The 14,035-nt window shown below is 49.6% G+C and overlaps 4 protein-coding genes across 4 annotated transcripts; 1 reads left to right on the top strand and 3 right to left on the bottom strand.

Annotated features, from left to right (window-relative positions):
- Positions 1 to 5,735: 5,735 nt before the first annotated feature.
- On the top strand, positions 5,736 to 6,865 carry CABS01_06339 (transmembrane alpha-helix domain-containing protein; the record flags this gene model as incomplete). The annotated part of the gene is made up of 2 exons (XM_060539705.1): positions 5,736 to 6,260; positions 6,320 to 6,865. The coding sequence occupies 2 exons, from the start codon at positions 5,736 to 5,738 to the stop codon at positions 6,863 to 6,865; spliced, it is 1,071 nt and encodes a 356-aa protein (XP_060404242.1).
- An 812-nt stretch (positions 6,866 to 7,677) lies between these two features.
- CABS01_06338 (major facilitator superfamily transporter) lies at positions 7,678 to 9,848 on the bottom strand (the record flags this gene model as incomplete). Its single annotated transcript, XM_060539704.1, has 3 exons — positions 7,678 to 8,962; positions 9,228 to 9,625; positions 9,681 to 9,848. 3 exons carry the CDS (start codon positions 9,846 to 9,848, stop codon positions 7,678 to 7,680), a joined length of 1,851 nt encoding a protein of 616 aa, XP_060404241.1.
- A 469-nt stretch (positions 9,849 to 10,317) lies between these two features.
- Positions 10,318 to 10,479, bottom strand: CABS01_06337 (uncharacterized protein; the record flags this gene model as incomplete). Its single annotated transcript, XM_060539703.1, has 1 exon — positions 10,318 to 10,479. One exon carries the CDS (start codon positions 10,477 to 10,479, stop codon positions 10,318 to 10,320), a length of 162 nt encoding a protein of 53 aa, XP_060404240.1.
- A 1,781-nt stretch (positions 10,480 to 12,260) lies between these two features.
- CABS01_06336 (uncharacterized protein) lies at positions 12,261 to 13,508 on the bottom strand (the record flags this gene model as incomplete). Its single annotated transcript, XM_060539702.1, has 1 exon — positions 12,261 to 13,508. The coding sequence occupies one exon, from the start codon at positions 13,506 to 13,508 to the stop codon at positions 12,261 to 12,263; it is 1,248 nt and encodes a 415-aa protein (XP_060404239.1).
- Between the last annotated feature and the right edge of the window lie 527 nt (positions 13,509 to 14,035).

Below are 14,035 nucleotides of genomic sequence, written 5' to 3'. Positions count from 1 at the left end.
AAGACCGGCAAATCGAACGGCTCAACTTCGTTGCGCTACAGATTATAAGGTTTACAACTTCGTGCCACGCGGCCATAATTCCATTTGAGCTCCAGAAGTTTCCAAACTTTCTCGATCGGGGCTGTCGCTCCGAACAGATCAACGTCGAGGCAAAACCTCAACACTTTACTTGTACGATCTTCACGCCGAAGGAAGCCCTGAACAAGGGCGGTGACGGTGCGCGCATGTGACTGTTCGGATGGCGTAAAAGTGCATGTGCCTCTACAGACCAAGCTAGTACGATAATAATATCCTGCCCACAGACGAGATCTGTGTCGAATTTCTCCCTTCTAAGGGGGCAACTTACCAGGGGCCATGTCCAAAAGCTCGACCAGCACGGAGTACGAACTGAAGATGTGGGGATTTTGCACTGGCCTGCAGTGTTTCTTTCAGAGCCAAGCGTGGGGGAACAGTGAAACACCAACAGCGCTAGTTCTGAACTAGCCTGGGTAAATTCGTTTTCAGAACGTTGCATTGGCCAGAACCAGGGAACTTGACAGACAGCTGACGATGAAGTACTCGATATCCCAAAACTGTCTGGTGGTAGACATGTGTCAACCACTGCACGGCCAGGTTCACGAATAGAGAGGCCTACGATTTGATAGCAGGTCTTGAAGGTCGGTGTTAGACTTTTAGCTAAGAACGGTAGATGGTCTAATGGCTGAAACAAGAGGTTGTGAACAAAGAATGTTGGCGGAGCTCTTCACGAATCACGCTAAATTATATCAAATCCTAGGCAGACGAAATTGACACTATAGTACCTAGCGGCTTTCCGCGGTCTCCGAAAGTTTGAGGCATTGTCAATTGCAGAAGTACTTTATTGAGTAGAAGCCCAACCCACGGAGAGGCATTTAGCAGTTGCTTCACTTGGAAAGAACGTTGATGTTGCACCACGAAAGCAAAAATGTCGAGAGCAGTGCTCCAAAAAGTCCGATCATTGTTCTTGTTAGATCTCAGTTCAATTGTGTCCATACTCAGTTACATGTGAGCTATTCGTCCGGCTTTACCGTCACTACATCTAGCTGGAGCATCTTTCTTTCACAGCATAGCCCACGTAAACTCGGCATCGAAGTCTCGGTCGTCCTCCTCAAAGCTTCACATCGCCTGTTTACACACTTCCACCTTCATGATGTCGAATCCGACCTCTTCCAGTAGTGCTTGATTCCCGCCCACGCCATAGCTGCTCCAGAACATTCCATACCTTATCCAGGAACTCGCCATTTATCTCCTCCTCATCGATAGTTGCAAGGCTAAGCGAAGAAACTCCTCCGGGTTTCAGTGCTCTGTGACCTTTGCGAACATAGTCTCCAGTTTTGACTGCGGAAGATGAAATAGGATGTAGAAGCTGGCTGTTCCGTCAAAGCTCTCAGGCTCTAGTGTAAGTGTGAGCATGTCGCCCGAAACTAGCCTGGCCTTTGGGAAACGGGCTTGAACAGCATCTCAAATTTCCGGCGCGCTCTTACCTACTTGTTCAATTCACGATGCTAGTGCATACTTGAAGTTTATTCAAGGGTTTATAAATCCGCCCCATTCGCAGCTCATGTCCAACAAACATCCGTACCTTCAATGCGGTGTCTAGGATCATCTGAACGTACCTTAATCAATTTTATATGAATGGAAGTGGTAGGTCGTGGTGAAGCAAACAGAAGGGAACCTTAAATCTCTCCCGGTTATACATAGAGTACCTAGGCGCGCAGTTTAACTTGCTCTTTCTTCTCGCAATCTCCTGGTCCCGGGGTATTGATTCAAGCTAAGGTAAGATTCAAAAAGACCCTTTCGGACAGATACAGCCTTTCAAAGTACAGGATCTAAGACAAAATGCCATTTTCGAGCTCGTACATGGTTAGTCTTCATCACCGTGAGTGTCAAGTCCTCTTTGAATCATGATTTCATCATCAAGTTGTAATATTGTCTACTAGGTTGCTTTGAAGTGTTTGATAGCGGATTTTGATCGATCTCCAAAGATGCAATCTTGTGACCTTTGCTCTAGCCGACACCTTGCCGAGCGGACCACTTCAGTCGCCGTTGCCGATGAACCTTTTGAGCGACCAAAGAAATCCATGCCTGCTGATTTACCTATCTACATGTACTATCATAAGTAATACCACAAACATGTAATTAACCTGTGGCTAGTAGTCCAGCGACAAGGAATAGGGCTTCACGATCATTGTATCTAGTCCCGCTGAGGTTATGAGTGCTGAACCCATAGCTCATGCCGAGGAAGTCTAGATGCCGAGACAAGAAGATATTCGAGGCTATCAGGTCGACCACAGATACACCGCGGAATGAATGCTGCACTTTCTGGGAGCAAAATGCGCTAGGACGGTTTCTAAGTCTTTATGCTCAAGGAATAAAGTACTTCGTAAATGCCTAGCTCAGTGTTTACAACTGTATGACGTATCAACATCGAGGCCTTACAACACCGTAACCTTGAACAATTGTTATTACCTACCTGGTGGGTACATGCATCAGAAACAGAGGGAAACGAAAACAACACTTTGCATAGTCACTTCGATATATAACGATACAAAAGCGGTGACGGTGACAGCGACAGGAGAGAAGTTCAATAGAACGACAGACATTAACGGCGGAGTCAAGAATCTATGTTTCTTCTGTAGCCTTAGACATTACTTCTGCCCGATCAAGCCTGTATGCAGTGATATGTACCAGTGATGTGGATGATGACTGAAATATGGGTGACACGTTGTTTTTTCAGGTCTACTGGTGCAGCCGGTCCAAAGTTTTCTTTTTTCTTTTTTTCCCGTTTTTTACCTAATGAAAGCGTGCAATCTGAGATTGACTGGGACTTTCACTTCACCACGAAGAATCCGTCTCATCCAGTGTATAAGTGGATTGACGAGAGTACGTGGAGATCCTTCGCACCTACTTCCGCACCTACTTCAATCAAATACACGTTTTTAATGATCTGAAAGGGCTATTGGCGGGTACCTTATGAGAGAGACTGGATTTGCCTGATGAACCTCATTGAAATGGGTCAATCTGGTGAGCTCAGCTCCACGGGTTGATGCCACACCCTCCAAGCGCCAAGGCTTGTTCACAAGATTAAAGGATATCTCAGAAAGGAAAAAGAAGACAAGAGCACTGCGAAAGCGCCGACAATCTGCTCAAGCCAGCTTGAAAGGAAGCTACAGTGATTGAAGGGATGATTGCCTCTGAGAGTCTTGCTGTGGTCAATGTGTTTTCCAAACTTCACAAACGGTTGAGGCCATAGAACTTAACTTAAGAGCTCGCCCACCTGCACGATGAAACCGCGCCAAAGAGAATGACATCAGGCTCGCGACGATGACAAATCTACCTACTGCGTTGAGAGCCCGCGCGCTATTGTGAAGTCAAGTTCCATGACCACAGTGGACATGAGCAATGCAGTCAGCCGGAAGAGCATCCGCTGGAGCTGATGCCAAGTCAATGATTCTGCAAATCCTGGACTCCTCCAGACCGCAAGCGAAGTTGAAAAAATGGGGCAAAAGCGAGGTAGACCGAGCTACAAGTAGACAGCTTCATTTGAATCCGCCTTCCATTGCAAAAGTAGAGTTGAATTTTCTTGAAGAGGAAGGACGCTGGCAAGAACACACACCAATCTCCAGGGGCCAAAATCTACTGTCTTGGACTCTAGAACCCTTTTTGTTCGGAAGCCGTGTCTGTCCGATTCCGCCTGGCCACTCCAGGAGGAGCCGATCAGTCGCGAAAGCCTTCCTTCGTCGGATCTGACGAATGCGAGCAGGCCAATGCCGTTGAGCAACCAAGACCTTTGCTTCCCTAATCCACGCTTTACACAAACCCTGGGCCGACAAAGGTACGCAGTCCATTTGCCTCTCCTTCGCAGCTGTCTACGCAACGCTTCGTGATAGTGGGAGCGGGATTAATCCCGGGAATAAGCGGCAATGACGGGAAGTCATATGAGGAGCTGACATGGCAATAGTACTCGAAAGGTAGGTAGTCGAACGGAACTTGGTAGACACAGAAGATAAGAAAGGTTGGAATTATGAGCCGTCGAAATTCGTTGACCTCTCGCGCGAAAGTGAGGTGGACACAAGGAAGGATGATCATTAGCAGACACAATCAATGATGAGATGCTGCTGATTTTTTTTTTTTTTTTTGAAGCTCAGCACGATCCGGCACAAGTTCATGGAGCTCGCTGGGGCGGCAATAAGCTCAACTCTCGCGTGGTCCTCAACGTGTGGGCAGAACCCAGTAAGATGGCGCACGAGCTTGGCAGGCCTGCGGGATATTGCTGTGCCCTCGGCAACCAAAATGCACGAGCATGCATATGGCTGTTGGGTACCTACCCCTGGGCCCTGGCAGAGAACCTGGGCCCTACGGATAAACATGTTAAGTAAGGGATAGGCCTTCTGATCTTTTTCCTCGTAGCCTCGAGAGTGCAGCACAGTTTACGTGATTGACCCCGACGGGATCCCGAGGGGGTATTCCCGTGCCCACAACGTCCTCAATTCTTTGAACTTTGAAGGCCCGTCGGACTTTGGCATCCGAGCAGACTGATCAGCGTCCAAGTTCCGACTGCGGACGGGCGCGGTTGTCGCCCATCTTATCCAATCAAGGCCGGATGTGAAGGATGACGACCCAGCTGGGATTTCCCTGGTGGCAGGTTTGCCTTGACGACCATTTCGCGCCCCCAAATAGACAGGGCTGAGTTGCTAGCGCTTACTATCTTATAATTGCGCCCACAAGCGGTTTGGCTCGGTTTCTCGAGCTCCCGCTGCTAAATTTCGAGTGGCGGCTATCGCCCACCTTTGGTTTTCTGGCTTCTCTGTGTTTTGTTTCACTTCTTGTCATCAACGGCCGCGTGGCTGACTCTTTCTTAAGGTTATCGGAATTTAGAGTTGGCTTTGACGCCGTGGAGCTTCGACATAAACTTGGCGCCTCTTGGTGAAATTTCTTTCCCTTTCTAAGTCGCGGTTATCACGAGAACCGCGTCCATCTTTTCTTCTTTTAGTATACAGGATGACGCCCAGGTTTGCCAAGCAAATGCCGGCGCGAGTGGGCCTGCAGGATTTCCGCGAAACAGGGAGAGGACCATCGACCACTATGGAAGCCTGAAAGTCACGCCCATCTTATGCTGTCTCACCGTCCTAAGGGGACTTTGGTGTGAGCTTTTGGTGTGCTTATGTCGCCAGTCTCGATCTTCCTAGACCTGGCCACATTGTTTCGCAGATGCACCGGCAGCGTTGTACCCAACCATTCGTCGGCCAGTAGGAACCTAATTTACCGCTGCAGAGCCACCTCAAGAGACGATGATCCTTCATGAATTGGTTCGTGGCGTCAAGGGGCGGAGTGTCAAATAAGCCAATCCCCAGTCCACCCGTTGACTGGCGTTTCTCTCCCGCTCCTCTCCGCCTGAGATGGTGTAGTCAATCTGACCCCCTGCTGCCTCAAATGCTGATGCCTTTTAATAATGGGGTCGGCACCTCGTCCGGGGCCCCCTGCATGTCTGTATGCATTTCTGCCCTTTTGAATCCTCTTTCTCCCTTTCATCTTTTGTCTCTTGGGGATTTATTTCTTGATGAGTGATCGTTCGAATATTGGTTGACTTTGACGTTGGGAGCCTCACTCGCCGTCTTGCGAACACTGCATATACGCGGATAGAGCAACAGCCAGTCGACAACGACAATCGAGTTACTGTAGCATTTGCTTACAGAGTCGAGAACGAGACAGCGACAATGTCGGCCGTGACGCTGGACTCGAACGTTTGGTACGCCATCTCAGAGGGGCGTGTCGCGAACGTCTCAACACCACTCAACAACAACCTGCAAGATACCAACAATGGTCTCAGGGTCTTCGGCAAGACAGATGCGGTGTGGCAATTTCAGCCAGTGCCAAATCACACCGGCCGGTATCTCATGAGACTGAGCTCGGCCGGCGTGAGCCAACAGCTTTCCGTGTGCTGGAGCTCGGCGGAGGTGCATCCTAGTGGCACAAGAGGGTGCTTGAGAAAAACGGAGTCGGATGAGACTCAGCAATGGGACGTTACTGAATGGGCAAGCGAACCGGGCACATACAAGTTCACCAATGTTGCAAATGGCACAGGCTATGTGCTCGATGTTCACCCAGGATCCAATCTCTTCATGTCGAGCGAAATTGAGGGCTCCGATAATGTGTCGGCTCGTCAACCTGCTCAGCACTGGATTATGACAAGTTCAAAAGCTGTCAACGATGGTGCCTACTCCACCATCTATTCAGCAGGCGTAAGTCTCTCGTTACTGTCAACGAAGTTATGGACTTCTAGTCTAACTTACAAGCTCAGACTACGCCCGTTAGCACTGGTTCAGCAACAGCCACAGCAACCGGAACAGGATCGGGCGCCGTCACCCCTACAGCTACCAGCGGATCCGCCACCGCAAGCTCCACCGCGGGAGCAGGGTCGTCCTCAGGAGGTCTGTCGTCGGGCGCTGCCGCCGGCATCGGTGTGGGTGTTTCTCTCGGGGCTATCGCGCTCCTAGGTGCTGGCTTCTTCTTCTGGTGGCGTCGCAGAAAGGCCAAGAAGGAGGCAGTCGTTGAGCCGAGCGAACATCACCACGAGCTTGGCCACGATGGCAGCACGGTCGGTGGAAAATACAGCCCCGGTACCATCAACGCCTCGACACTTTCTTCGCCTTCGCCAGCAAACGATTACTACGGCGGACAAGAGTCGAAGGTTCTTGGTCATACACAGCCGCACTCATACGCCGCCGAAGCCAACGCAAATCCAATCTACGAAGCTCCCACCGAGGCCCGGTACGAATTAGACTCGGGACACCACACATCACCCACTGGCCCAGCTCAACTCCCTGACGACCATGGAAGAAGATAAAAAAAACAGAACGATGGAATGAAACCGCAATACGATGGAATGGGCGTGGTGGGGACTTGGGCATAAGAGCGTTCTCTTCTTTTTATATACCATTCAGTGCCAGCGGGTCGAGAGGGCTAGACGGCCCATGTGAATATTGAGGGCCAGGCGTTAGGATTCGCTGGACACGCAGATAATGAATTTGAGCCGAGTATTTTACGGCTCTTTTGACGTACGCTCCTCCTTTCCCATCGATGAAAACTTTGAATCAGTTTACCAGGTATTGCTTGTCGTTGCTGGAAGTTGAGACTTGTGATCTTTAGATCATGCTTAAGATAATAATTAGAGACAGCTTCGAATGCGGTGTCTCTTCTCTATCCAGCGGTACATGTGCACATGTACTGTCACTTGAAGGTTCCCAAACCAGAATGAGTAGTAGGAGCGAGCTTCTATCTACTAGCACACCTACTCCTGCTATGACATAGAATTCCCATGAAAATAGGCTGAGGCGCGAACCGATCCGTAGATGACCTCCGAGTGGGGTCACGACCGCCGATCAGCGGCCGGCATCCGCGGTCCCACACGCTGGCAGTCTGATTCGGAGCGAGAATCGCCTTAACATGCCAGCTTCATTATTCATATGTCCAGGGTTTTTGCCATGTGACAATCATATACAGTGTATTTGCTCATGCATATAAAATACATACCAACCTAAATCTTGACTCTAAACATTAAGTCCCCCCCCCCCCCCCCCCCCCCCTTGTCTTATAGGACCTGAACGCAAATGAAATCAGCGTCCTAGATCCAGGACGTCTTGATTTTCAGGCGAGTTCTTATTCCTTCACCACAATCTGTTCAGATTGAACCGTTCTCACAGTTTCGAACTCGATTGCCTGGCCCTCTTCAGGAGTGGTGGCCCGCTTGCCGCGATTTTGGGCCATCTCTTGACCCATAGCAGACTGGATGTGGTTCGTCATATATGCCGTGGGGTCTTCGATAAACAAAGAGCAGATCAAGGCAATGACGCTGAAGGGAATCGTAATGTAGAAGACGATCTTCAAGGCATGGCCTGCGCCCTCTCGTACGGCCTCTCTCAGGGCATCTTGAATCTCTGGAGTGATGCCCGGAACATTGACCAATGCTAGAGGGTTGCCCAAGTTAAACTCGATTGCCGCAGGAATGATGATACCAAGGTCAGATGGATTCAACCCGTTGCTAATGGCCGCATTGGCGATTTCTTCGCCAGCGAATTCGCGGAACTTTTCTTGAAAGATTGTGTTGAAGATGGCGTTGCCGACGGCGCCACCTCCTGATCTGAAGGTACCCAACAAGCCCATTGCCACTCCCAGGTTTGAGTGCGGAACGTGAAGACTAGCAACAGCATAAGACAAGATAGTGACCCAGACAAACATAGGTACACCAAAAGCAGGGACGAAAGCATATGCAAACTTGTGGTTCGGGTATACAGTCGCAGCACTAGCGCCAATGAACAGTGCTTGGAATGCCATGCCGATAACAAGCTGCCACTTGATGTAGCCAACTTTGTGGGCGATGAGGGGTGCAAGGACACCAGTGAAGCCAATCATCAAGGTGTTGGGCAGTGATAGCGCACCGATCTCAATGCCATCCGTCGTAAACATGTAGAGGAATCCTTGAGGTAGGAGGGCTGACATGGAGTTGAAGTTCATACCCGAGACGAAGAGGACAACAAGGAGGACAGAGTAACGACGGAACATGACAAAGAGCTTCAACGGAAACATCGGATGAGCAGCAACCTTGAAGTCGTACGCAAAGCCGACGGCTAAGACTGCGAAGCCGATGACGATGGGTGCGATGGCGCCGGCGCTATTCCAAGGGTAGGCCGGGGTGCCACCCCATGTCAGGCCGATGAGAGCAATGGCCAGACCGGCCGTGAACAGGAACAGACCAATCCAGTCTACATCCCTGAGTTGCTGCATGCGAGTCTTGTCAAAGTCGCCCCGGGGCCGCGGGGTTGGGTGGTAGGAAAACCAAGTGCCGACGATGGAAATGACCTCAATGATGATGCTTAGGCCGAATATCCATCTCCACGAAGCGTACTTGAAAAACGCATTGCCGAGTAGGACGGAGAGGATGCCCCTGTGAATTCTAAATGTCAGCTACCTTGGCTCTTTCTCGGCAGACGAACACCCCAGGTTTTGATCGATTAGTCGAAGTGCGGGGGTTCCCCACGTTCAGATCTGTGTAGGAGGTGCGGTCGGCAGGGCGCCTGGAGTCGGCACCCAGATATATGTGCCGAGGATTTGGGGTAAGAAAGAAAGTTCCTTGACTCGGGGAGGCGTTCGAACCATGCGACATGGAACACGGGAAAAGAAGGGTCAGATGCTCAGATGTTCAGACTTACCAGGGAACAGCGATGCCAGATTCCAAGATACCAAGACCAAGAGAACGCCACTTGTTAGGCAACATCTCCGGGACACCTGCGTAGGAGACGAAAACGAAGCCAGTCCCAATGCCGATGAGTGTCTCGGCGGCAATGAGCGTTCCTATATTCTGCGCGGCGACCGCGGCGATGGAGCCGATGACAACTGTGACTTGGCCACCAATGACCAACATTCTCCGGCCGAAAACATCGCTGAGAGGTCCCGCGAGGGAGAAGGAGCATGCTGTCGAAAGAGACCATGCTCCTACAAGCCAAGCCAACTGGTCCTGCCCACCGAGCTCTGTAGCAATCTGCACGACGACGGCGGCAACCGTGAGGAACGCAAGTCCGACACATGGACCGAAGGATAGAGCCATAGACTATGTATGTCAGCCAAGATGCGCCAGAGAAGCTGCAGAGATGCATTGGTCTTACAAAAATTGCAATCCATGTTTTGATGCCAACTTTTGCTTCGGACGGGTTATCCTCAAGTGCTGCGCGGTGAGGATCCTCTTCAAACTCGATGACAGCTTTGGCCTCTTGGGCCATCCGTATCTTCATCTCTCGGTCTCGGCCCATGTTGGATGATTCGTTATATGACATTTTGAAGTTGCGCAAAGAGACTGAACTCTTGAAAATAATGAGAAAACCCGGCTTGCTTCTGTTCAATAGTAGTTTAGAAGCGTGTCGGTTGGAATATTAAAGGTTCATCTCGAAGAAGCCGCGACATGGCACGGGCTATTCATATACAGATTTGGATTCAGAGTATCCGAGCTTTGGTCCGAGCGGGGGAACACTTCAGAAGCTTAACAACAAGCAGCAATGCTGATTGAACTTTTGAAGAGACGTCGCCGTGTGATTGGAGTAACGTCGAGTGTGCCATCAAGAAGGGTACGGGACCGGGGTTGATCCCCTTATTTCGATGCAACCTGGGGGGGTTAAGCTGTTATTGATTAGCGCGACGACGTCGATGTGGGAGGGGAGGGGCCGGCAGATACGACTACTGCAAAACCTCGACTGTTACATGAAAACCTTCTTACAATAAAGTTTCTTGTCGGGGACGGCAGCCGCTCTAGTTGATTGATAGTTTCACTGGGTTTCTTGGTTCGGCTGGAAATGGGATCGTATGGCCTGTATGGTGTTCCATTGGTCGATGTTGCGTTGACAGTTGTCCGCTTTTGATCAAATTCACCATGAAAGTTGGATAGAATTCGACTTCTATGGGCTGTGTCATCCCGTCTCTCCCGAGGTGCAGATTGCGTATTTGCCAGATGAGTGATTAGTTTTCGCTGCCTACATCGTATCGCTGATGTAAGAGGGGAAGTTCTATCAACCACAGACAAGAAAGGTCGCTTCTGTTGACTGATTCAGTCTTTCATATGCCAACGGCAACCTGATTTATGCGAATGTGCTAGGAATTCTGGGAGACAATCTTGTACGGTCTTCTAACATAGTCTTTCGGCAAGGATTTGGCGTAGACCTAGCTGACTGCCGTTGCTGTAAGAAAGTGGACACCTTGGCTTAAAGAAATCTTACTGGGACCAGCCTTGCTGATACTCCAACTAGTTTGGCTGTGGAACTAGTATCGGTCGCCAGCACGTTTCAATGAGAATGCGATCTCTGCTTCAAAACTGCCGGGTGCTAAGAAGGCCAAGTCGGTGGAGCTAGAGGTTTGCCAGAAATTGACTTCCGTTGCCAACAACGCATTGAGCAGCTTCATATATTCCCAAAGTCTCGCTCTATCGCTGTATGACATATTTTTGCGGACAAAAAAAAGGCGCCGGTGGTCCTCGGCAGATCTGTCTCTATTTGGCCTATCTGATCACCTCCTTGGCAAACTTGGTGACTGCAAGCACCATGAGCTCGCGTTGTCAGAGATCAAAATGAATGGAGTAACAGAAGAAGTGGTGCAATTACCTTTCCGTAGATACCAATAATGTTATCAGCTGCAGTACTATGGGTACTTGTTGTCGCAGGGGTGGCTGTCCGATTAGGTAGTGTCAGGTGTCCCAGCACATCAGAGCAGCTCCCCAGTTTTGCGGGAGTCTACACGTGTTCTACTGAAGCTTAATTTTCTATAGACACAAAGAAACTGGTCAAATCATATCAAATAGCATTCATCTCAATGCATGCCTTTGGTGTGTGACAAAGGACTCTTGCACTCGAATACGACTACAGGATATTGATAGAGAAGATGACGGAGAAGATATGGCATGTAGCTATTTGCCTATGGCGGTCTTGAGCCAGACCGGAGAATATAAGACATCATTATATTTTACAGGATCATCAATCAAAGCACCTAGCGATGGCGATGGTGACAAACAAAGGGCAATATAGCTTGTATTGCGCATTCTCCCAAAAATGCGTTACTACTATGCAACGTTAATATTATCGGGCAGGCAGTATGGTGGGGCTGTAAGACAATCATTATTATGGCAAGAGACGGAAGCTGAGGAAGCGACTCCTCGATGGCCAGGAGGGGGTACTTAATTGCAAAAGGGAGCGAGAATTTCAACATTGGCCTCAGTTTTCGACGGGATGCTTTGAGGTACGCCGGGAGCAGATCCAGCGCTGAGTGCGGCGAGGGTGAGTTAATTCCAGCCAAGCCTTTCTTTTTTGTGTTATTAACATGTTCACTCCAAAAGATACTTGTCCATTTACTTTTGTTTGGCTGACTGAGGGTGTACCTCCCAGTGAACCTTTGTTCGGCATCTGGTGATTCACGGCGGTGGAGTAAATTCCATCCGGTCTCCCGGCCCCACTGCACGATCTCGCCCCGCCGGCCGGCCAGGTACCTCGCGCCTTCCTGGTCAGGTGACAGGGCATTTAGTCAAGTGGTAAAGCTGAGCATTGAAGGATTGAATGTTGATTCATATTATTGTAGGGGTCTGGGGTTCGAGACTACTTCTCGTAGAGCCTTTTTTCTTTTGAGCTATTAAGTTACTCTAGCCCGGGTCTTCGACTTGCCTCTAGGCCCGGCCCCGAATAGACACGCCGATTATGTAACGGCCACTTCTACTCATTGAAGTCAACGTAACTCCTCTGCTTCTTCTTGCCAGAAGATCTTGGTGGTATAGATACAGCTGCCAATGCCTTCGGTGGACCCTGGAGAACAGGAGGGCATGCCAACCTCTTCTTCCCTTCCAGTTCAACCGCCTCGATGAAGGTCATAGCCAATGCGTCGTCCTTCAAGATCTTTGATGAGGTTGCCAGATACACCTGCTTGAATTTGTGCCACAGCTTTGCCTCAATAGTGTGCGAGTCTTCCTCCACTGTTGGCCTGGGATAATACGGATCATTGTCCCAGAACCCTCTGACTGCTTTTCCTACTCCTTTGTTGTCCATTGTGATTTCTCCAACCTGATTGAAGTCTAGAAGCCATACATTCACAGCCTTTTGCTGAGATTCAGATCCTTCGCTTGGTTCCCGGGTGGTCTTGACTGATGCCCATTCCGCAGTTCGAGTTCTTGGTTTTGGCGATGAGGCGAGGACGAACTCAACGTCGAACGCATCGTGCTTGGTTTCCCAGTGCATGACTGCCAATGCTTCTGCCATGGGTGCCACATATTGAAGTGGATCGATGTTGAGAATCTCCATCTTGTCCAAGGTCATTTCGAAGTTACGCAGCTCGAATCCTCCCTCGACTCTGGTGTTTTGTCGACGCCGGCCCAGGTACAATCGAGCAAGGCAGTTGTTGTTTCTTCGAATAACACGAGCTGCTACTCTCTGCTCCTCAGGACAGAAAACTTCGATGAGGGCTCTGCGAACCTCCATAGGTAGTGCTGGGATTCTCTCAGATATGAGGACTGCCATGTTCCTGCTGATGAGGGTTCGATCATCTGGCAGCTTGCCCGACTCCCTGTGTTCATTATACCACTGGCCAAGCTGTTCAGGTCTGACGAATTCAGCTGGACGGGGGATGGAGACTTGTACGCCCATGTGGAGGCCGGCGGCATAGACTTTCTGATGCGCGACATAGTCGACCAGTAATTCTGGAAACTTTCTCAGCTCTTTTGCCTGTTTGATGACTTGACCTGTGCTCCCAAAATCATAGATGGTAGCGCAGAATCCTTCGCCGATGTGTTCAAGTTCTGCGGTTCGTCGCTCAGTAACCTGGCCTTCTTGCAGTCTCAGAAGTGAATCGGAATCAAGTCGTGTTGAAAGTGACAGGTATGAAGACAACATCTCAACTGCTTCTTGACTTTTGGTGTGACTAATAGTCGCATGTGTCCGTTCATCTTTGCTCTTTGTCGGGCTATCCATGATGGAGTGGTGGATTCGATCAAAGTCAAATGAGAACAGCGGTGGCTAATTTTCGAGGTTGTGAGGTAGAATAATTAATGGAGCTGATGGGCCTGACCTGCCAAATGGTTTTTTTTTTGAGAAGGAAGCACTTATCTATATAGTATGTTTGTAAAGAATCGGAGATAGAAATACGTAGCATCAAAGACGTGGCGTTAGCAGTCCTGAGGCAGCTTCGAACCTTGTCTGCAAAGCCCTACATCAAGGTTCTCAAGCAAATGTTCCAGGTATCCTTAGCTAGTCAGAAGACAGACAGTCAAGGTTCTCAAGACATAGTCTCAACTGCAAGACTGGACACTGCCGCCTTAAAAGTCAGGATGGGATACGTGAGCGGTCCCGGGTCCCGACGATTTGTGACCTTTCTTAACCCATCACGAAACGTTGTTTAGATAACTCATGAATATTGAAGCCGGAAGTTGTTCTGGTCAGTAAGAGAATTTCACTTGCAACATGACTTCAGCTCGCACGTGATCCATCTTAGCTGAGAA

This window comes from Colletotrichum abscissum (genome assembly GCF_030869225.1).
Source record: "Colletotrichum abscissum strain IMI 504890 chromosome Unknown Scaffold_13.1, whole genome shotgun sequence".
NCBI classification, from domain to species: Eukaryota; Fungi; Ascomycota; class Sordariomycetes; order Glomerellales; family Glomerellaceae; genus Colletotrichum; species Colletotrichum abscissum.
The sequence above is the reverse complement of the archived record's forward strand: the minus strand, read 5'-3'. Positions and strand labels throughout refer to the sequence as shown.